We start from the raw sequence: 25869 nt of genomic DNA, 5'->3' as shown, positions 1-25869 counted from the left end.
AGTAGAATTATGCACTAAATATTGACCCAGTTTATACACTATCTTGTCTGTGAATTTCCTTTAAAAAAATTGATTGGCCCAAAGCAACAATATCGTAAAGTGGTCCTTTTAATCATTGCAAACCATAAAAAGCCAGTGGCGTAATGGTCGGGCATACTCTTATAAGTTCAAATCTTGTATACAGTAGGTGACTTTTAGTATCCTGTAAAAAATTTTAAAAAAATGGTTAAATTAAACTTTTTAAAGAATAATTGTTATTCCTTATTTTAAATATATACTTTTTAATATACTACTGTATTATTAAGAATTTAGGAGTGCTAATAATATTTTTTTTTTCTAAAATCACTTCCTTTTGTAAGTGTCTTGTCAGTGTGCCTGTCCGTCCCAAAGGAAGGCTCTCTGGTATATATCTATTTTTTTCAGATGATTAATCCTATCTTGTAGCATTTCCTGTCTTTTAATAATTACCGTTTATCATGTAACAAAACTGATGAAAAGTTCAAATCTATGTCTTTAAGCTCTATCTACACTATCAAACTTCTGACAAAAAAGTGTGATGTGCCCAAATATGGTAGTGATATGACATCATCGTGTCCATATATGGGCACATCACATTTTTTTTTTCACATAGTGTAGACAGAGCTTTACAGTGTACTATACACATATCTACAAGCTGGTAGCCAGTGTGTTCGTAGGGTTCTAAAGAACCCCTTTTTCCTGAAAGTGCCCTTTTCAAAGTAGCGAAATAATACAAACCCAACATCAAAATGAACCCTTCGTTTTCATAACACACTTACTACTAGACTACGCAACTATTGAGTATTTAAGAGTGCTTGTCACCAAAAATCAGACATATTTGTAATTTAGTGGCAAGGGTCAAAATTTCGAATTGGCTCATATTTTGCACATTGGTAGACCTTGATGTAAGTAAACCTGATGTGTAGTTTGTTTGGTAAAATATCGCTTAGTTTTCGAGAAAATCGAAAAATAACGATTTTCGGCCAATTTTGTTAATTTTTGGTGTATAATTTACATTAAGTTTAACAGCCTCTGGAAGCTAAATGTAGCAACCTAGCGTTTTAATATTTTACACTTACGTTAACTAGCATCTTGACAATAATTTAGTAAAGTTTCAAAAAATTTGATGAAATTTTAAGATTTTGACTAATTAATTACTAATTAGCATATATAAAACTCTTAAAAAGTAGGGTAAAAACAAACGCTTTTTTTTTCATGTGCGACGAATTTTTTTTAAATAAAAAAATAGTCAATCTACTGTTTAGATACTAATATTTATGAATCAAGTTAAAAAAATTTGGGGAAACTATTTTCCGCTCCGCGCCAGAGCCACAAAGTTGTAAGAATTTCTAAGATTTCATCTGTCGGCAAGATCAATCAGATGTACCTATTGTTCTCTATTTACAGATTTAAGGTAAATTTTACTACGAGAAACAAACTTTAAAGTAAACTGAAAGGTCCTAAATAATTTGGAATTACGTTTTAATATAAAAACATCTAAAAATAAATTTCTAGTCAAATTTAAACGACTAACCCATGAAATTAAGCAATTACTATCTAACCTCAACATTATAACGCGCTTAGCTTCATCACCTGTTATGTTTTCCACTAGGTGAATTTATTCTTATTATTATTATAATATAATAATAATAATATTATTATTTTTTGCACTATACGCGCGCATGCGCAGTTTATTTTTATCAACAAAGTGTTCCATTTGACGTGTGCGTATACGCTAAAATGTTTTATTTGCGCGAATAATTTCGCCTAGTGGAAAACAGGCTATATAACATAATGTTCTTATCTTCTCATATAGGGAGTATTTGCACGAGCACGTTAACGCTATTTTCCAAGCTCCGCCCACTTTGTAAACAACTTGCTGTGCGTGCGCAAGCATTACGAAAAACTTTAGTTACGTGCGTCGAGAACCTTATTTCTGAAAAATAGCGTAAATGAAAACGTTAACCAAAACATGATTAAATATCATGGCTAGGCTAGGCTTAGTCTCTATAAACCCAAGGTATTCCATGATTTGTTTTAATACGTGTGGCGTATATTGCGTGCGCTACACATGCTTTGCGTTCTACACTTCCCGTCGAAGCGCGAATTCAAAACGAGCAAGTACGTTAATGCAAATGTTCACTGAACTCTGTTGTTATGCAAATGAGTAGAATGGTGACATCCGATAACGTTCATGTGCTCGTGCGAAATTTCCTAATAATTCGTAGCCTAAACAATAAATTATTGTTTGTAAACTTGTAAACCATTGTTTCAGCCCTTCGCTTTATTAAAAATTTACAGAACGCGACTTTAAATACTAACAATTTAGACAACAGAATCGTCCCACATATTAAATTGTTATTTTAAAGAATTCATTGCTACCTTAATCAATCGAGCAACTGCACACGGAAACCAGCTTTCCCAGCAAATCAATGTATGGCTTCTTGCGCTTTATGGTTATATCTGTGGTATCAAGTTCAAGAGAAGTACACATTTCTTGCAACATTGGCAAAGAGAATCTGGAGAGTTTTTCTTGAGCTTTCAGTTCACAAATATTATGCATTTCAAACATTATTGGATGCTGCAAGCCTATTGTGTCCAGTACGGTTTGCGACAAAAGTTGAATTTCTCTTTCCTTTTCCGTTTTTGAATCATCTCCATTTTCTTCGACTTTGTCACCATCATCTTCGTCATCATCATCATCATGAACGACTGCATCTGTCCTCCTTTTTTTAGCCAAGTGTGAGAAAAAACTTGCAATCTGCTGTGCTGTTAAAAATTCAGTCTTGCTAAATAGATGTGAACCATCGCTGTGCCTGGCCCCGATCTCATCTCTCGTGAGACATCACATGGATCAGCTTTCTGTCCCGTCTGCTCTCCAGCGTCAGAAACATCAATAAGGTAGGTTTTCTGTGGTACAGAAAATCGGGTGTTTTTGCAGAGGACTTTAACGCCCAGTCCATTTGCAGTTTGGGGCCAATGTCAAACCCTGGCAAATCGTTGGTTCTTGTTGGTTCTGGATTTTTAGAAGTACCCTCTCTCCTAGTTGTGTTGCGTATAATTTCATTGCCCTGTCATAAAGTGTTTCATGTTCTAGTGCGTTCTTGTGATTTTCATAATCTAAGTGTTTCTCTAGGGAAGAGTACCTCTGATATGACCTAATGCAACCTTGTTCGTGACAAAAGAACAGTTTGCTGGGGGTGCCAGGACTTTCTTCACTTTCTATTTGGTCGTCGTCGTTTATATCCGCTTGTTCTTCATGAGATGTCTTGGCTTATTATATTCTTGCTTTTACTGCAATAAATGATACTTGAATTATTTTGATCAGACGTTGTATCTTGGTTATGAATTGAATTGGGTAGCTTCAAGGGCACACAGAATTTACTCAAAAGTAGATTTTGTCCTGCACCAATAGCATACACGCCATCCACACCTTCATGGACCTGCTTCCATACTCTATGTTGTTGATGTGACTCACGCCTTTCCATTTTCCTGCTGCACAAATAGTACCACTCACTATCGATGCCCGTAAACCTAAACATGTATCTGTGTGCAGAGATTTCCTTCTGGCATGCTTGTAAAGGTAGGACTTCAGTGCTCTGTTTGCGGTCTTTTCTATCGAATCCACAAGCTTCGCCGACAACCGATTTAAAAGAACATGAAATCTCCATTTTGTTTGTTTTCTTATATATAAGAATTATTTTCAACACGTCTTTACATTGTAAAACATAAACTAAAATGGATAACAAATCAGTTCCGTTGTCAACGTCAATGAAGATATCGTTATCTATCGAATATACGCAGTAAAGTGTTTTGTCTACTGTGGTTAATGTTTTGAAACATTCTGGTTGAGTAAGTTCGACCAGGTTCGACAAACAGGAAAACGATAACAAGTTAAAAGAAATTTGTTTTTCAGTTTTATCCTATAAACTATGAGAGGATGGAATAATTTATAATAATGTGGTTTGACAAAGAATAAGCGAGTGATTTTTAGTTAATTGCTTAATTTCGTATTGGTTAGTAATTGAAATTTTACCAGAAACGTATTTTTAGTTTGTGTTTAAATTACAACTTAATTCAAAATTTATCTTTCAAGTTTGTTTCTCATAATAAAAGTTTGGCTTAAAGCCACTTGGATTGCTAAATAGAGAACAATAGGTACATCTGATTGATCTTGCCGACAGATAAAATCTTTGAATTTCTTACAACTTTGTGGCTCTGGCGCGGAGCGGAAAATAGTTTCCCCAATTTTTTTTTACTTGACTCATAAATATTAGTATCTAAACTTTAGATTGATGACTTTTTTATTTAAAAAAAATTCGTCGCACATGAAAAAAAACGCGTCTGTTTTTACCCTACTTTTTAAGAGTTTTATATATGCTAATTAGTAATTAATTAGTCAAAATCTTAAAATTTCATAACATTTTTTGAAACTTTACTAAATTATTGTCAAGATGCTAGTTAACGTAAGTGTAAAATATTAAAACGCTAGGTTGCTACGTTTGGCTTCAAGGGGCTGTTAAAATTAATGTAAATTATACACCAAAAATTAACAAAATTGGCCGAAAATCGTTATTTTTCGATTTTCTCGAAAACTAAGCAATATTTTACCAAACAATCTACACATCAGGTTTACTTACATCAAGGTCTACCAATGTGCAAAATATGAGCCAATTCGAAATTTTGACCCTTGCCACCTAATGTTTGATTTTTAGTGACTGGCTCTCTTAAACATGTAGTTTGAGAGAAATATTTCATTCGTATGTTACAAACTGTTTTCTTGTTTATATTTGTAGGACCACCGAAAAACATCAAGAACACATGGTAACTTGCAACGTCCAACATCCCTTATAACGCCTTGTGAGCATGACCTCATTGACCTCGAAGGTGAATATGTTGAACCGAACGAGTATTTAGGAGATAATATAATGGCTACAAGAAAGAAAAACAATTTATCCGGCAATTGCAATAAAAACAATAACTCTACCGTGAACACAGACACTATGTATAACATAAGTGGATTCCAAACGGACGATTCCCAAAGATCGTTGATCGATCAAATGGATGCGGGGATAGAGCCGGAAGCAAGTTTCCACGATCAGCCGCATCGTGTGGCGTCGTTGGTGAATCATTTGGAAAAGCATCAAATATTTCAGGAAGGTGGTGGAAGACGTAGTAGTCCGCAGATGATGGGTGAGAATTATAGGACAGGTACGGGCCAATTCTCAAGGTCATCGGACAACTCATCTGAATCATCCATAAAATGGTGTGAAAATGAACAATACGTTGGTAAGTTTTCTTTTTTGACAAGGCAGAAGTGCTATCTGTCCATAGGCAAATTCTGTAATACAGTGTCACATTATGTATCACATATGATGCTTGTTTTTAAACCTTACAGGCGCCATGTAATACATACAGTAGTGGACTAGAAGCCCATTAACCATGGGGGTTCGTACAGTAGGAGCAATTTTGCTGCTAGTTTGAAAAGGCAAACTAGCAGCTACCATGCCAAACTTTTTTTGCCTAATGGTACAGTACCTAGCTAGCAGGGAAATTTCATCTACACAAAGGCCTAAAATGATCTTTTCTTCTGTAGCCATCTCCTCCTACGGTAGGTAGTTCTTCAATTGTCTCCTTCTTCCTCAGTCCCATAAAAAGAACCTCATGTAACAATCCAGGGCTTGGACTCTACTGTGGTTCAGTGAGCAATGAAGAAAATTGGATTTGAACGCTATAATCATGCTGATGAATAACAGAAGGAAATGTTTGTAGTCAAGTAAATAACAACATCCTTGCACCTGATTGGTCACACAATATTTCAAAAGTGTAAAACATTATGCGTTCCTTTATTACCATGTTGTATGAATGAATCATGCGTTCATTTTATGTTCTATTGTGCAACAAATGTTAATAGCCAACAAAGGTTCGGTTTATTAGTCCTGAATTATATTAGATGTATTTTGTAAACTGGGTTAGTAACTACTGTAAATTGAGCCTAAATAATCTGCACAACACATAATAATACTACAGTAATGATAATAATTAATGAGGGTACAGTATGTTTACTGTAAATACATAATAGAAAAATAACGCTTAAAAGCTTTTTTAAGCATTATTTTCTATTATGTAATAATAATAATAGTCATGGTAAAATCATTTTATTTTTGAATGCTTCAAATCATTATTAATTACTAAATTAAAGTGAAGTGTACTGTTTGAATTCTTTATTTTGATGTTCAACACCATAAATAATGAATATTCAAGACAATAATGAATATTCATGAAATGAACGATAATATGCATAGTGAAGTGTATCTTTTTAATCTTTCATTTTAATATTTAACACCAAAATACATGAATATTCATTATCATTTAAGATTATGAAATTAGAGACTTCAGTCGGACAGATTTATTTTCAACATCGATTAATTTTCCTTGTATTTTCACTCGATACAACACCGCATACTAAAATCAATATCTAGCCTTATTAATGCTTAAGAGACTGGTAGAATATATAATACATGACAAAGGTGTTTTATATTAATGAAACTGAAACTGAAATACAAAAACAAACTTACATGCAATCCATAACCATAATGCATTTGATAATATTGTACTAATAGTTTTGGGACAAACAACCTACTGTAGGACCTCAATTGACAACTATTACTGTATATGTCTTGAATCTCTTAAGCCTTGTCTACACTATCAAACTTTATGTCACAATATATGATGTGCCCATATATGGACATGATGATGTCATATTACTACCATATTTGGGAAAATCACTACTATATTTGGGCACTTTTTGTCAGACTAGTTTGATAGTATGGAGGTTTCGCAACCTTACGAATACGATAACGAAAACGGATACGTCACAGACACGTATTCGTTTTCGTACGCCATAAAAAAATCTGTTTCGCATGGCAACGAAATATTGAGGCGCGTCCAAAATATGACTGCGGTAAATTTGAGCGAAGCGCAGGTACGTGTAGCTTGGTGCTTGGCTGCCTAGGCCTAGCGTAACATCAAAGCGAGTGAGGACTTTAAAAACTGCTATTTATCTAAATTGACCTGGAATTTTAGTAAATTACTTCAGTAAATTACTTTCAATAAATATATAATTATATTATAATCATGAATCTTTCCTAATTCAAATGAAAAATGTGCAAAATAGATCAAAAACTATACTCGTTTTGTAGTTACGAATATGACTGGTGATATTCGTCAACACGAATACGCTTTACGAATATGAAATGGGGATCAGCTCAAAAGTTTCACAAATGTATGACGTATCCGTTTTCGTTATCGTATTCGTAAGGTTGCGAAACCTCCCTAGTGTAGACAGAGCTTTAGTGGTGCATACAATCCCTAGTGCCTCAAACCCTGTTGGCTTCAGCCCCTATTGGTGCATGGATCTCTTTAATAGTGTTATGTATTAATCCCTAATGGTGCCTGTAGCTGTAATGGTGCCTGGATCCATAATAGACCCTGTAGTCTTAATGATGTCTGCAGACAACTAATGATGCCTGCAACCTGGTTTAGTGTTGCGTGTAGCCTCTCATAAGACATCAGAATAATGTAATGTGTTATATGCTTCATTAAATAAATGAGTGCAATTATTTCTCAAACCTTCTGGGACTATCTGAAGCGATTCAGTCCAGATGCAATGCTCTTTATTAACAATACTAAACTGCTCTGCCACTTATAAGTTGAAATGGAAACATGAGACTAAAAATGGTTTATTTTCATTATTTTGTAGGTGGATTTGGTTATATTCCTTCCAACTCTACTGTCTTAGCTGAAAGGTTTGATACTTTAAATTGTGATGATGGTGATATTTATGACGATGTCGATGTCGATGAAGACGCCCAAGGTATGATTTCCCTATTGTTTGTCTGCTTTGGTTTTATCAGATCCAATAATTATATATTTATATTTTTAATATTCCATCCACCTTCATAAATTATATTTACCTGATTGTTATTTTTGTGTCTATTTTTGAATGAACTTAAATGTTTTTAAATTCATCTTTTATTTTTGTACTTATTGTATCTTCAATTAGCAGATTGCAATAAAGTGAATGAAACGACTAAATGAATACAATCATTGAGCACTAAAGCTAGATCATACTGCTGTTTTTTTAGGTATCTTCATTGATGATGATTGGTTGTATGAAGACCTGATGCTGCAAGACGAAGAAGAGGTGCCAATGGTGGATGAATCTGACTGCTCTTGGAGCTCAAATGAATGGGATTCCTTCTCTGATGATAGTGATGATAATGACATGGTATGTATATCACTTGCCCAATTTACTAGCCCACTTTCTCACAAGATGAGGTGCCAATGGTGAATGAATCTGACTCCTCTTGGAGCTCAAATGAATGGGATTCCTTCTCTGATGATAGTGATGATAATGACATGGTATGTATATCACTTGCCCAATTTACTGCCCCACATTCTCACAAGAAGAGGTGCCAATGGTGGATGAATCTGACTCCTCTTGGAGCTCATGAATGGAATTCCTTCTCGGACGATAATGATGATAATGACATGGTATGTATTTTACTTGCCCAATTTACTGGCCTATCAGAATACAAATTTTTCAGTATTTTATTATCTTTTTAACGATAGGTTCACAGTCACGTTGATCAGCCAGAACCGGAGTCACCAAGACAATCCAACAGATCTCAATCTCTGCGACGTACATCTATGCGTGCCATGTATGGAGTTGATAAGAGAGAAACCCGTGAAGAAACGAAGGTAATTATAAAAAAATTGCTTTGTATTACTTTCTGCTCACATGGGATTAGAAACTACTTTGGTAAAACGCATACTGTATAATCTTTTTTAACTTGTTAAAATTCATATTGTTATTTGTTTGGTTAACTTGTTGATTAGAAACTACTTTGATAAAATGCATATTGCTATTTGATTGGTTAACTTGTTGATTAGAAACTTTTTGGTTAATGAGAATACGATTCTCATAGGTTTTGCTCATAAGATTTGAAACTCCTATTTGGGAATATACATTCCTCGTTGCTTCTACTAAATTTGAGATTAGAAAATTATTTTGATATATGGGAATATACAATACATGTCTTATTGGTTCTGCTAATGTGGTATTAGAAACTTTTTGAAAAATGCAATATTAATTATTATTTGTTCAGCTCATTTTTGTCACAGTTCATTGGTCATCACTAAACATTTGAAAACATACATTTACAATTTCATATTTACATTTTTAAAATAATTCCCATTCCAATTAGTATAATGCTTTAAACTAGCAGGAATTTTTTTCGTCAATGACCGATGAGGATGATAATCAATTTTTGTCGTCAATGACCGATGAGGATGATAATCAATTTTTGTCGTCAATGACCGATGAGGATGGTAATCAATTTGAACATATCGATACCTTTGACATTTCTTATCATTAAACCATTTTGAAGGTCAAATAAAAGATATAAAAATGAAGTAACGTAAAATATTCAAGAGGATGACAGTTAAATAAGTATAACTTGGCATTGATGCGATATTTATTAATACTCTGCCTCAACTCTTAATCAAAAAACATTTCCAAATTTAAATTTACTCATGGCAAAGAATGTTTTGATACCAGAATGCTTTCCATTTTTTGCTTAATATTTGATGAACTGAAAAATTGATATAACGTGGATGAAAACAGCTCAAAATAGAAAGCTTAAAGAGTGCCAACTTGGAGAGGCCTTCACCCTGCAGTTAGTTGAAAATTCATAGTAATGATGATGATGAAGGTATACTGTATGTTATGGAAGTGGGACTTGAACCCATAACCTCCATTCCTTTATCCTGAGAGCAAAACCATTTTTTAATACTACATTGTTTTTAATTTTCACTTATTTATAGACTGTGTGTGGGATTTGAACACATAACCTCTAGATTTCTTTTCACTGCTAATACCTCTAAACCACCACTTTCTCCCGACAGCTTCGGCAAATTTATAATCTATTCAATACTCCATTTTAAGATACAAACTTTCTAAACGTTTTCAAATTTTGACTCTTAATCACATTAAAGATAAACGACATTTGCTTGTCAGAGATGGTTACTTATTTAAAATCTTATTTGATGTTTAATAATTGAAGATCATGTGACCTTTCATATATTTAGGAGAATTTAAAGTAACCTTTGCTGTTTGTCCTTAAGTGGTTTGCCTGTAGGTAATACTTGTATATCAAAGAAATCCATTGTAATGATAATAGGCTTTTTGTATTAAATATAAGCATTTGGTTGAAAACAACATTTTAACATCATACTTTAAAAATTAATAGTAGAAAAAGTTGATTTCTCAGTAAATGCATAATCAGTTCGCATCTCAGTTTTACATCTTAAGATAAGATAAACTTTTGCCAAATAAATAAATATCAGAGTAGCGAACCATAAATAATGTTTAAAAAAATGTAAATGATAAAATATAATAAAAGTAAAAACAATTTAATTTAAAAAAAAAATAATAATTATACAGTACAGTACACTGACTACAGAACTGTATATATATCCAAATATAATTGTTTAAAATGTTTTTTTTTTTAATGTTGTATTTTTATGTATGTTCAATTAGCTACTGTATAATATAAAATTCTATATCCTTAATTTTTTGCCAAATTTCTCATGGGACTATACTTGTTCGTACAGTAAAAACGAAAAGTTTATAACTGTGATAATAATAGATAATCTACGTTCAATCATTGCGAAAGTAGAGCACGATTGACAGAACACGTTCTAGCTGTAGGCAATACTGAGAGACATAGTTTATGTCATTCGCGAATTTCTACGTTTTTAATCGTCATCAAACGTCTTATTCTACTTTTAATCTATTTTTGTAAGCCAGATTTTGGAAAAAAAAATCCATTTTTATTTTAAGGAACTTTTTTGTAGTCTCCAGCTCCATTGACATGAAAATTTGTTCCAATCTACTTTGCAGTAGTTAATCAATTATCATAATGATTGTATAATAATTACTCTCTTAAAATCTTGATCAAAAAATATCTTAAGCTCTGTCTACACTATCAAACTTTATGTGACAATGTGCTCATATATGGACATGATGATGATGTCATCACTACCATATTTGGGCATATCACTACCATATTTGGGCACTTCACACTTTTTTTTCAAACTAGTTTGATAGTGAGAGCTTAAGAAATAATCCAAATTATTCGTCTATGGTATAATGTTGATAGAGTTTGTACATAAAAGTTGTTGTTCTATCCAACACCATTCTGCTTGAAGATGAAATATAATTACACATTTTTTTCCGGAAATTTGTTTAACCTTTCGCATACAAAACATGAGGAAATCTTAGTGATGTCATTATGGTTTGCCGTTTCCTTTTATTACTATACCTTTATTAAATAAATATACTAAAATATGTTTGTCCCAATTATTACATAACTGTAATGGTTTGATGTGAAGATAAAATACATATTTTATCTTTTAATCCACAATATTGAAGCATATGTCAAACTGTTTGTGCATAAACACACATTGTATAATTTGCTACATAGCAACCATATGCATGATGTGAGTGAGTGGCTGAGCGGTTAGAACAGTAGAACCGTAATATGTATGGTTCTGGTGGTAGAACGACTCTTCTCAAATAAGGACTATAGACCATAGGTCCAGTGTGCACTGTAAAGAACATAGTACTGTTCATCTTTCGAGACGAGTAGGGGGTTACCCCGTTATAATAATACATCACAGCCACATGATCATGATCATAACTGGGCCCTCTGGGAGACCAATCTAATTGACTGAAGAGGTTACCCAGTATAAATAAATATTAACATAATAACATACGCTGTTCAGAGTAAAAAAATAATAATTACAATAACAATTTATTTTTATTTATTAAAAACAAAGTACTCACTGGGATACACATTTTATGTTCAATTCAAAAGCAAAAATAGTTTTTTCATAAAATTGATTGATTTTCGTATTGGGAACACACAGATTTAGGGTTACATAGTACTTAGTAGTAGTCACAATTATACGTCAGGCTTAATGGAACACTGATAAGTACTGATGGGGTATTTAATCACTCTTCAGACATTAAAATTATATGTTATAAATTTTAAACATTTTATTTCAATTCTAGACAGTTTGAATAATGGGTAGCTCTCTGATTGATAGCCTATTCAAGGTTTTTCCTTATAAAGTTATAATATAAACTCATCTGTTTTAATTCAAAACCAAAAAATGTAAAATCATCCTTTATTTAAAATAAACAAACATCCCAGGTAACAGCTTGGAGGACCAAGCATATTCAAGGCAAAACAAGACAACAAATACAAAACAATTAAACTAAGAAGGTAAAAATAAAGGAAATGCATCCAAAATGCATAAAATTCAAATTGCTATTGCTAAAAAAATACATTTAAAAATTACATTATTAATTAATTGTCCCACGTCCGTTTAAAGCAGGCATTCTATATGGTATTGATACATACCAATGCCGTTTCGCTTAGTTTTTTATTTATTCGTTTTATTTTACTTTTATTTACATAAAACATATCTTGACAATTAAAATTTTCTTTGGTTATTTTAAACCAATGAGAGCATTGTCATTTGTGTACTCCATACAATGAGTATGACAAAACTGAGGGAGTGATTTTTTATACCACCAGGCAATAAAATGCATTATCATTATATTCCAATAATTGCCTGGCTATTATTATTGTTTAATAAAAAATATTATGATGGAATACTGTAATTTGTTTTAAGGCATATTCCGAGAAATTACAGTAAATTAGTTTGGGCAAGGTCGGAAAGGTGAAGGAGTTGTACATGCAGCAATCTTTTAGATTTGAATTCTATTACTGTGTGCATTTCGTAGTCCAATTAATTTTGTCCTTATTAACTAACATGGCTTTAAGAGATAAAAAAGCAATCAAAATTTACATAATCTAAATTAAGAAAACCCTTACAACAAAATACAATAAAGCTATCAATTCTTCAGTAGTGTCTTTATTAAATATTGGTTTTTTTCACCTATAAGAAGCAAATGTAAATATAGAATATAGGCCTATACTAAGTGGGCACAGGTTTTCGGTTGTTGAAATAAATGTTTAATTGAATTTAAGGAATTTTATTGGGGCTGTGTTGAAATGAGGCTGTGTGAAATATCTTTTTTTTTATAGCCACAAAGAAAAAATGACCTTTTAAAAAAAGGTTGATGTACCCACCCGCCTATATCCGGCCAACACAATTACAACCACGATATTCACTCACGAAACTACCCATATTTTATTTACGCTTGCAGACATCCCCATAATATATTATTTTCCAATATTCATATCTTTTCAATTACATTGCTTTTTTTTTTCATTTTTGTTGCTTTCTACAGCAGTCGCCTCTTGTAGAATGGGTAAGTCAAAGTTATACTAATACATTACCGTATGTTTCTTTAATATCTTATGTGTGTTGAATTTTTTAATAACCTTTTCTGAATGTTATACTAACTTTAGTAGTAATAGATTTGTATTGCATACTCCAGTAGACTTGTACTACAGTAGAATCCCTTTGTAACTCAAAATGTTGTCTCCTTAAAGGCCAATCTGCACAGACGTGTGGGAACGGTAAGCGGAATTTAACCAAAATACCAAAATAATATAAATAAATTATGTTATTTCTGAAAAAAATGCTTTAGGATAGCTATACAGATTCTATGTGGGATAAGCTATGCAGTTTTTCTGCTGGCCGTTACCGTTCTTCTGTGTAAATTGGCCTTAAACAGGAGTGTCCCCTAAATAGAGATTTGCTGTAGTGTCAACACATGGCCCTTGTTTGTTGACATGAATGTATCCCCTTAATAAGGGGTGTCCCCTCAGCAGGGGAGTCCCTTGAGTAGGGGTGTCCCCTCAGCAGGGGTGTCCCCTCAGCAGGGGAGTCCCTTGAGTAGGGGTGTCCCCTCAGCAGAGGAGTATTTTGAGCAGGGGTATCCATACGAAGGGTTCTACTGTAATAATTAGTTTGTTAATGCTCTGCATGTATATGTTTTTTTCTAAATTTGATTATAAATTTGTTTCTTCTCTATTTTTGTATTGCTGTACTTTATTCCTGTATTTATATAATGTTCTCCCGAGAAATCAATTCTGGTTTTTTTAAAGAAAAGTACTACCTAATATTGTACTTTTTCTATCCTATTGACACAATAGCCTTCAATTTTTCCTGGTCATAGATTTTTAATGGCAAGGCCTAACCCACTATTACTCAGTACTATCTACTAATAGAAAAGTGTTTATTTTGTGTATTATTTTCTTACATCATTTTTACTACCGGTAGGAGAAAATTTAGTCCAGCAAATCTTGCTGGCAAGACCTGCTTTGGAAGAACACTGATGTCATATTTTTTAAAGCTCTGTCTACACTATCCAACTTTAAATGTGATATGGACATGGTGATGTCATATCACTACCATACCATATATGGACATGGTGATGTCATATCACTACCATATTTAAGCATATCACTGCCATATTTGGGCACATCACACTTTTTTTGTCAAGTAGTGTAGTCAGAGTTTTCGTATACTACATAGCAATATTATGTTAATTTACATGGATCATCTATCTGATATAGATAGACATTAGAGATATTATCATTGCATGATGATAGCTATTTGAAATGGTAATGATAGATAATAAATCATAAGTTTTGTAAGATCGATTCTGAAATTTAAAATGTTTAAAACATTCACTCATTTAGGCATAATTTTCAAAAATTGTAAGAAGAGTACTATTTCGTTCGTAAAGCAACCATTTAAATTCATTGTTTATGTTCTCTTATATTAATTAAAAAAATGAAGAATAGGATTTTGAATTTTCCTTTGTTCCCTGGAGCCACCAATTAAACTTGCACCTACTTCATGACACCTAAAATGATCACCTAAATTCAAAATTAGTTTTTAAAAAGTGCAAGAATGGTGGTTCTATAATATAATCTACTTCCTTCTCCAATTATTGTCTGGATCTACCATTTAAACTTGTACCTAATTCATGTAAAACATATCTATCTAAGAATGGTATGTGCACAGATGTAGTTTGCATAGATCTTTCTCTTTCACCCATCCCCCTCCAGTTATTTCCTGGATGTACCATTTAAACTTGTAACTATATGACCATACAAATAAACCTAAATTTAAAAGATACCCTCCTAAAAAAGGATGCTATGCACCTATCCTATTTGTGTAGCTTTTTTCACCTCTATAATGTCTGTTCCTTCACCTCTTCCGCCCTAAAGCTCCCGTCCCCTCCCCCAATTATTATCTGGATCTACCATTTAAACTTTTACCTAATTCATGTTAAAGATATCCAGCTAAAAGGAATGGATGCCATAGGCACTGACTGTGTTTGCGTAGCTGTCCTTCTGTTAATTGACATTTCTAAGCTACTGAATGGAGCTTTTAGCATGTGACTGAGTGTAAACTTAAAGTTACACATAACTGTCACTGATAAGGAATTTGCTGTAGAACTTTTTCTAATCTAAATATCGATTTTAATTAAATTAATGATTAACTGATTGATGGTTTAATCGTTCTCTTGATTGATTAGTTAAATTAAAAGTATATTTTTATTTCTCCTTCATTTATAACTTCTAATCCCATGCCTTTCAGAATTTACAAAGTATAAACAATCTTTTTTGTGGTTTGTCAATTTTTTTCGTTTCCTAACCACATGTAAAAGAGTATAATTAGTAACAAAAGGTAGAAATCGATTCAACGCTTTAGCAACCTAAAACCTTAACACCAACAAAATCATACCCATTCACCCCTCTACTATCAAACCTTTGCCTCTTTTAATTACACTCTTTGCAACAACCCTCAACACCATTGGTGTCCTGAAGTTAAAAGCAAGTATCCTATTTTTATTTATCATTTATTTAATAATCTATTAATAGTATATTCCAACATACCTAACAAAGCCATTGTTATACTATGTTAATGTAATTATAAATGATTGGCTTGGTTTTAGTGAATCTTGGGTTACACGAAGGTTAAGTTATTTAAAACCTTGAATGTTTAAATTATTTATTTTATATAGAATAATTAATATATATTTCGGTCGGACACCAAGGATTTCCTAGAGATACTAATAACTGAACCTAACGCAGTTAAAAATAATAACGCAATAAAAATTCCATCAAAAAACATAAAAATTCCATCAAAAAACATTAAAACCTCTCTCCCCCACCTAGCTGAAAACCTCCATTTATTAATTTAGGGTTTTTTTGTACATTGTACGGTACATCAACTTTACCTTGTATTTCATAGCTGAAAAACTTACTTTAATTAACTAGAATATAAATGGAAAAAATGTCTGACGAGGCAAGCTATGTATGGGAAAATGAAATTAAAGATTGTACTTAAATCAAGGAGAAGAGATACAGGTTGAGGTTTAAGCTATGTTTACACTAAGCCGGAGAAGAATCTTGGTTACGTTTAGTATTTTGGGCGCTGAATTCACGTGCATGTTTTGAACTGAAACTAAACAAACTATAGCTTATGCACTTGAACAATTCAAATCAACTGAAAACTACAAAAAATTCAATTATGTATCATTGCCGCGGCAGTTTTTTTGTGGAAAAAGTACATTTACAATTATCGGTAAACACATGACCATAACGTTATGATTTATCGCAGCTTCCTGGCTACCAGTTTTTAACCTTTTACATCTGCTGTTTCAGTCCTGCATTTTATTCGATATTTTTGTAAAAGTCATTGTCCTCTGTGACATGTGCTTGTTCAATTACCCGCATCCCCCAGCTCACTTCTCACCCACTCACTGATATTTGACAACATTTCAATGTTTAATGCTTAATAAAAATAACAAAGTTTATGTAATGCACATTCTAAATTATTGTTTAAACATTAAAACTAAATCTAGAAAAGTTTTCAAAATGATTTTACTCCGGAAATATCCTTTAACATTAAAGTTCGGTCACATGAACTGGATAAGCTTGCTTATAATTTGATGTTTTTGTTGTATTACTGTACGTGTAGAGTCGTGAATCATTCCATTAGTTGGTTACTTAATTTCATTAGTCAAGAGGAAACTTCTGAAGGTTGCCAGGGTTTGAGTAACGTTCCTTGGAAACATTTACGGTGAAACATTCAAACTTGTATGCGATTCACGTAAGGAATTAGATATGGGAGTGGAAAGGATGTCTCGCAACTCTACAGGATGTTGTATCCACTTAGGCAATAGTTTGAAGGTAATTACGAGATCATTAATTCACTTAATGTGTTAAGTTATTAATTTATTTAAGTGTGATTAGTAACTTAGTAAATTAGTAACGTTCACTGATTTTTGGTACCTATTGGTATGTAACGAAATGTTAGGAGTTGGTCAGATGACTTTTGAAAATTATTGGGAAAGCGTTTCAGTTTTATTAGCATTTTGAGATTGTTTCTCAAATTTGAAAGTTTGGTAGATGTCTTTATCAAGATCATACTACATTCTTTCAGTTCGATTGGTAGTGTAGTTTGCAATACTTGAGGTTGTAGAATTTTGTTCGATATCTCATCAAAGTCAAAGTCGTTAAAAGAAATAATATTTCTTTTACAGACTTTGTGAACATTCTTTCAGAGTATTGTGAGATGGTACGCAACCTACCTTAGGCTGGAAAAGTTTGGGGTATATCTCTTTCTTTTACCGACTTTGTCAATATTTCTTCAGCTAAATTAGTATTGAGAGATAGTACGCAACCTACCTTAGGCTGGAAAAATTGGTGTGTATCTCTTTCTTTTACCGACTTTGTCAATATTTCTTCAGCTAAATTAGTATTGAGAGATGGTACGCAACCTACCTTAGGCTGGAAAAGTTTGGTGTGTATCTCTTTCTTTTACCGACTTTGTCAATATTTCTTCAGCTAAATTAGTATTGAGAGATGGTACGCAACCTACCTTAGGCTGGAAAAGTTTGGTGTGTATCTCTTTCTTTTACCGACTTTGTCAATATTTCTTCAGCTAAATTAGTATTGAGAAATGGTACGCAACCTACCTTAGGCTGGAAAAGTTTGGTGTGTATCTCTTTCTTTTACCGACTTTGTCAATATTTCTTCAGCTAAATTAGTATTGAGAGATGGTATGCAACCTACCTTAGGCTGGAAAAGTTTGGTGTGTATCTCTTTCTTTTACCGACTTTGTCAATATTTCTTCAGCTAAATTAGTATTGAGAGATGGTACGCAACCTACCTTAGGCTGGAAAAGTTTGGTGTGTATCTCTTTCTTTTACCGACTTTGTCAATATTTCTTCAGCTAAATTAGTATTGAGAGATGGTACGCAACCTACCTTAGGCTGGAAAAGTTTGGTGTGTATCTCTTTCTTTTACCGACTTTGTCAATATTTCTTCAGCTAAATTAGTATTGAGAGATGGTACGCAACCTACCTTAGGCTGGAAAAGTTTGGTGTGTATCTCTTTCTTTTACCGACTTTGTCAATATTTCTTCAGCTAAATTAGTATTGAGAGATGGTACGCAACCTACCTTAGGCTGGAAAAGTTTGGTGTGTATCTCTTTCTTTTACCGACTTTGTCAATATTTCTTCAGCTGAATTAGTATTGTGAGATGGTACACTACCTATCTATAGGTTGTAGAATTTTGGTAGATCAAAATGTTTCTTTTACTATAACCTTGTGAACAATTTTTGTTGTTGGATTAGTATTGTTGGATGGTATGCTACCTACATAAGGTTGTAGAATTTTGGTAGATATCGCATCAAAATGTTTCTTTTAGTATTTAGTAGTGAGTATTTAACAAATGTTATTATTTTAGATTTCCACTTTAGAAGTATTAAAAACATATTTGCGAGAACCTAAATCTGTTTAATCGTCGAAGTACAACATCAGTGATTAGCGAGTGGCGCCGTTTAGACGGCCTTGCGTGCGACGCCTTGAATAACTTGGAAATCAACAAGAAGTAGATTGGATGAAACGTTGCTTTTTAAACCCATTAACAAGTTCTAATCCTATGTAGAGGATTGGGATAAAGATTGAAATAAATTACTTGTCATTGTAGAGTTAAATAAATTATATTGGAAGACTAAAATAAATTACGTTGCAAAGCAGAAAGTAAGGTATTAGCAGTGCTTAAATATATTGAAAACCTCAAGTTAGTAAAGTTAATGGAATTAAATTGTGTTATAGTTGTATCATAATTTTAATGCTGTTTAAATTGAGGACGCAGATTGCCAATAGCCACTCCATATATCACTGTCATATTCCTGTATGTAGGTTGAGTAATAAGAGTACATACATTACTTTCTACTTTTACCAAATAACTGATACATTTTCAAAATTCAATTTCTTTCAAAATTTCTTTCTTAAATTGTTATTCTTGATTTTAGAACTTTTATTTTATAAAAAAAATTATTTTAGTGACCTTATACATGCATATTTAAATATGTTTATTTTTTTATATGGATTTAGCAATATGTTTGAATAAAATGAAACTACAATACCTCTATTAAGGTAATACCCTTGGAACCAACACTGTGTCCCCTTAGAAGGGGTTGACAGGAGTATGTATCCTTAATCATTTTACAGGAAATTACCCCATGAATAAGGATGTCCCATGAATAGGGATGTCCCATAAATAGGGGTGTCTCAGGAATAAGGGTATCCCATGAATAGGGGTAACCCATGAATAGGGATGTCCCATGAATATGGATTTTCCATAAATAGGGGTATCCCATATTCATGGGATATCCCATAAATAGGGATGTCCCATGAATATGGGTATCCCATGAATATGGGTATCCCATGAATAGGGGTGTCCCATTTATAAGGATGTCCCATGAATATGGGTATCCCATGAATATGGGTATCCCATGAATAAGGGTGTCCCATGTATAGGGGTGTCCCATTTATAGGGATGTCCCATGAATAGGGGTTGGCCATTTATTGTTCTTTTTCCTTGGTTGTTCTCACAAGAAAGTTGAGAATAATACTGGCTGACCTCTATAAATAACTATCTCTACCCACGAGTAATTTAATTCCCCTAACATTCATTAATTACAAAACCTAAGCAAACATAGTATGTTGCTTTTAAGCTTTTAAATATAATCAGAAACGTACCAAGAATGACAAGGTAAACAAAGAAGTATATTAATGTGCTTTATATGATGATTGTATTAAGTACGATAAAGACTTAGAGCTATTTTCTTTAATAGTAACCGCACTTCTAAGAAATTAGGCGTACAGTTATCTAATGTAGAATTTATTACCTTGTATTCGAAGTTGAAGAAAGAATTTGAAAGATGTTTATGTATTATTATGAACTGCAAAATTCATACAATTTTAATATTTTGATTAATAATTGCAAGTGTAGTTAACATTGAAATATGAAGAAAAAGTTGATAAAAGAAAATGTAAATTGTTTCTATGGAAGCATAACAGTGAGGAGGGGTGGGTGGTGTTGATGTCCAATCTGTGACTTGACCCTGTGTTTTGTAAAACATCTTTGCAACTTATCATCTAGTCATATTTGCTTATATCATTTTTTATCAGTTTATTTGTGTGTAGATGCTTGCCTTTCAACTTTTCAACTGATTCATTTTATTTTAAAACTGCATGTATTTCTTATATTTTCTGTTTTACTTACTATACCTACTTACTACTAGATAAACAATTCTCTATATTGAACTTATTCTCTTTTTTACTAACAATGTTCCTATTGTTTTAAGCTCTGTCTACACTGTCAAACTGTATGTGACAAAAACAAGTGTGAAATGCCCAAATATGGTGGTGATATGCCCAACTATGGTAGTGATATGACATCATGTCCATATATGGGCATATCACATTTTTTTGTCACATAAAGTTTGATAATGTAGAGAAAGCTTTAGTTCAGCCAATTGAATGATCCCTATAATATTAATAATCAGCCTCTTCCACAAACATTAAATATATTAATTAATACTATTATATAATTATATAAAATAATAAAAAAATGTGCCCATATATGGACATGATGATGTCATATCACTACCATATTTAAGCATATCAATACCATATTTGGGCACATCATACTTTTTTTTTGTCAAACTAATTAGATAGTCTGGACAGAGCATTAAATGCAGTAGAAAAACTCCTATAAGGGACACCTTCAGGATCAAATAAAGTGTCCCCATAATAGGGGTGTCCTCTGAATAGTGATAAGCCATTATGTATAATAATATTTTCCCTAGGAAACTTCCGCATAGTAAAATGTCCCCTTAATAGGTGTATCCCAAGGAAGGTTCTACTGTATAACAGTATATAAATATTAATATTCTGTATTATAATTGAATCACTATTATAATACCAATATACTAATCATTTGAACACTTTATAATAATAATATATAATTTTATAGGTGAAAAGTAGGCGGAGTTTAGACAAAGTTCGAAGTCTGTTTTTTGGTGTTCGGAACTCATACTCATCAAAGACAGAAGCCAAAGAAGAAGATTTGGAAGAAGGTGAGAAAATGTACTCTTCTATACTATAAATTAACCAATATTCTTCACTATCTGTCTAATAGTAAAAGGTTAATAAAAATTAATGAAAAATATATATAAACTTTCATAAAAATAAAAAATAAGTTTTTTGTGTAAAAATCAACATTATTTTATTCTGTTCAAAGCTGGTTAAGGTAGGTGAATATTTTTTTTTCAATGTAACAATAGTACTAATGATACTGAGCTCCGAAGATCAAAGGGTTCACCTGTGGCTGCGACACGATCAGCTCCACTCTCTTTAACAGGCACCGCATGCCACAGAGAGTCATGTGCATAGTTCAGTACTGTTGGTATTTGCTGCAGCCAGAGATAAAATCATAGGATTGTTATGAGTGCCTATCTTGTCAAGACGAGCTCAGTGTCCTGTTGTCAGATTGCCTTGATTGTACTACACACTATTCACAGGCATTTTATGCAAAATCTATTAATGCTTTTCAGGAACAAAATTACATTTATTAAATGTTATTTCCAGTTCATCTATTTCATCATGAATATCTAAATGGACTTCCTGTTGTATAGCAGTAGTCATGGTATAAGGCACCTTTTCGTACGTAACCTACAAATGTTGCCGGGCCCTTGGGACGCGTAGTCATCAAATGCACGCATTTCTGTAATTTCCAATTGAATTGTGTTAATCACATTGAAAACTGGAGTTTCGTTTATTCAGATCATAGAGATAGGCCTAATATCTCTATGCTAATGATTAAGCAGCAAGTTCTTGTATAGTGTGGTGTATTTTTAAATTGCAGTAAAAAAGCCAATCAATCTAGAACTAGGAAGTCCTTTGTTTGTAAATAGCAATCATATGTATAATTCAAACAATCAACGATAAACTCTATACTGTAATTTTTGTTTTGAATTTGTATCATTTTAACAGTATTTTACATTGGCGTTTGGCGTTTTTGCAATCCGCGTTTTTAACAGTATTTTAACATAGGCCTAGTATTAAAAGTATTTTAACATTGGCCTATAGAGTTTTTGCAATTCGATGTACAATATTTTTCTTTATACTTTTATTGTCTTAATTATGCCAAGCAAAATTAATTTCCATTTAAGTGGACCAATAACATTTCTTGAATCTTGAACTGTACGGCACCTAACAAAGTGTCCCCTTAATAGAGGTGCCCTTTGAATAAGGGTTGGCCATATAGTTAAAACATATATTTCACATTGTCAAGAATCTCGACCTGGTGCCACAATGTAAAACATGACTGTTTCCTCAAATGGTACTTATAAGCCGGATATACTTTATCCATCCTGTAATTGGCAGGTGACTTGCTGTCATTTGTCAGATGTGAAAGATGAAATGAAAATTGTAAACAAAAATCAAGATTTCTCGATATTTCATAAAGCTTATGTTGTCAAAAAAAACAAAACATATTTTCAAAAATTGTAGGGGATTTCCCAATGCATTACATTAACTTGACATTGTCTCTCACATGTTTGCTTGGCAGGGAATGTTCTTGTTAGACCGTAATGTGCATTAGATAAATCAACAAAGGTTTAGCTGTTAATTATTTCTGTGCTCGTCTGAATGTCACAGCCTAAGGTGAAGTATAAAACCATCAAATACGGACAGCATCTCCCACGATTTTATTAAAAACCTCCTTCACCTGTTCATTCTCAATTCTTAAGCTCTGTCTACACTATCAAACTACTGTAGTTTGATAAAAAAAAGTGTGATGTGGCAAAATATGGTAGTGATATGCCCAAATATGGTAGTGATATGCCCAAATATGGTAGTGATTTGACATCATCGTGTCCATATATGAGCACATCACAATTTTGTTTGTCACATAAAGTTTGATAGTGTAGACAGAGAATTGGCATTGAAACATGACTTGATACAATAGAAATTTTAATTGATCACATTTTAATTATAGATAAGTTTTTAACTTACAAAAAAAATCCACTAATATTAGTAACATACATTAATTGCAATATATAACGTTGATAGATATTTACTCAGGCAGCTGGAAGCTAATTTAAGAACTCGGATATTAAAATGTCTGAATCAAGCAAACCTATAGATCTAGTTATTCTTTCCTATGAGCTATTCAAAGAATTTTTGTAGGTAGGATTAATAGCTCATTTTTAACTAAAGCTCTGTCTACACTATCAAACTTGTCTGACAAAAAAAGTGTTATACCAAATATGGTAGTGATATGACATTATCGTGTCCATAATAATAATAATATCCTGGATTTATATAGCGCCTAATGTTGTGAAACCTCTAAGCACTGAACATTATTACCCCAGTCATTTTGCATCAAACACAAATGGAAACATAATGCAGCTAGTAATCAGCGCAAAGTTGTGTCTTGATCTAAACCGGGTACCCATTTTATACACCTGGGTGGAGAGAGGCAAACGTAAGTAAAGTATCTTGACTAAAGGATACAAGCAATGCGGCAGAGTTGGATTCGAACCACGATCTTACGATCAGTAGTCCAACGTCCAACGCACTTTGCCACACACCCTTACAAATGGGCACACACATAAAGTTTTATTAGTGTTAATAATTAATGAAATTCTTATAATTTTTCCTCGGCAGACCCAGAGGAAATACACATCTACGATGTCAAACTATGTCAATCTAAGCACCCACCTCCGACCCTTCCCCCTCAACCGGACGGCCTCACCCAGGGGCAAGTGATCCGTCGGCATATATTGCAATCTATTATGGACAGTGAAAAGTCTTATATGATGTCACTACAGCGATTAATACAGGTGAGAATTATATTATGAATTTCCTTTTAGCCTTGGCCTAAGAATTTACTGGTTGACATTAGTAAGCTCTACAAAATACATCTGTCTATAGACTCACTACAGAGTGCACTACACTTTTGCGAATAAATTACAATGGCAAAATATGGTTGTGGTGCATATGGTTAAAACAAAGGAATGGATCTGTGTAAAGTGTCATTTCAATCTATTGTAAGGTTTCATTTTAGATTTTTATTTAAGCCATTTTCATTTGTAAACAAAGCTTTGCAAATTGTGTCATAAATACAGTGTGATAATAGTTTCATTTTTTTTTGTAGTCGTATGAAAAACCTCTCCTTGAAAAAGACCCTCCATTATTGGAGAAAGAGAAGATACGAACAATATTTTACAGAATACGCGGTATCTATCAATGCCACCTGATGTTTCAGATCGCCCTCTCTAGTCGTGTCAAACACTGGGACGAAACGGGAGAAATTGGAGATGTTTTTGTAGCATCTGTAAGTATAGTCAACTTTTAAATTTGTACTAAAAAAATGTAAACAAATTATAAATAAGGTAAATGAACAGTAGATGAATAAATAATGACCTTGAGGACATCATCAACCACCTGATTAATTATGATGTTATGACCTCTTGTGTGTAACAACTCCAAAGCGATTATATAATTCTAGAGTGTCAACACCAATGTGATCACAGCTCAAAATGATATGACTCCATCTACATCTCCATGAATGCAAGCTATCGTTGTATGCAAATTTCAAACTTTGACCAAGAAATTATTAATTTGATTGCCATTTCTAGTTGACTCTCTAGGTAGTTATATAACATCTTTGAACAACTTCCAACTGGTACAGAATTGTGATCTAATAAAACTATTTAAAGCGTTGGATCATCACTTAAGTATTAAAGTGTGGGTTTATTTCTCATCCTGTAATTAGTGATTGAAACTCATTATTGAAGGCTTCTTGACGTAATCAAGAAATTCTTAAGTTTATTGCCAAGTTAAAGACAGAATTTAAAATCACTTCTTGAAGAAACACGATTTAGATTTGTTAGCTTTTAGGTTTACGGAACAGTTTCCTTAATGCTTTTAGAATAGCAAGTCTTTTAAAAAATAAAATGTACACAAAAAAATATAAATTAATATAAGAAACAATGTATGTTTGAACTTTTTTTTCAATCCATTGCACCTTTAGGGCATAAATACTTTGAGGAACAGTTCATCATAGTATTTATCTTCTCCATTTATTCCATTAAGTTGCAATGAAAAATATATGGTGAAACCTTTAAAGTACAGTTACACAGAACACATTCACATTCAAGACATCAATCAAAGAATAAATTGATTCGGTTGGACTCCCAAGGGAATTGAGTTAATTTGATAATAACATTTTCTAAAACTAAAGAAAGATTAATTGTTGTACACGAACATAGCAGTTTGATTGCCAATAGCGTTTTGTAAGCCTATGTGTCGTCTTTATTCAGATTATTAGCTATTGAAGTTAAGTCGTAGAAATATTATTTATACTATCGTATTAGTCATCACCATATACACCTCCATAAGGGGACACATTTAGGACCCAACAAAG

At 32.8% G+C, this 25869-nt stretch overlaps 1 protein-coding gene across 1 annotated transcript in view; it reads left to right on the top strand.

The window, feature by feature from the left end:
- The first annotated feature begins 5021 nt into the window (after positions 1-5021).
- LOC140044313 (rho guanine nucleotide exchange factor 10-like) overlaps positions 5022-25869 on the top strand; it is a 41898-nt gene continuing 21050 nt past the window's right edge. Inside the window, exons 1-7 of the mRNA XM_072088791.1 lie at positions 5022-5307; positions 7781-7894; positions 8166-8308; positions 8653-8781; positions 21412-21514; positions 24108-24283; positions 24598-24777. Of these exons, the coding sequence (XP_071944892.1) occupies positions 5022-5307; positions 7781-7894; positions 8166-8308; positions 8653-8781; positions 21412-21514; positions 24108-24283; positions 24598-24777 (1131 nt within the window). The remainder of the gene's footprint in view (positions 5308-7780; positions 7895-8165; positions 8309-8652; positions 8782-21411; positions 21515-24107; positions 24284-24597; positions 24778-25869) is intronic.

The sequence above is a fragment of the Antedon mediterranea genome, chromosome 3, assembly GCF_964355755.1.
Source record: "Antedon mediterranea chromosome 3, ecAntMedi1.1, whole genome shotgun sequence".
Lineage (NCBI taxonomy): Eukaryota > Metazoa > Echinodermata > Crinoidea > Comatulida > Antedonidae > Antedon > Antedon mediterranea.
Note: the sequence above shows the minus strand (reverse complement) of the source record. Positions and strands in the feature narration are given on the sequence as shown.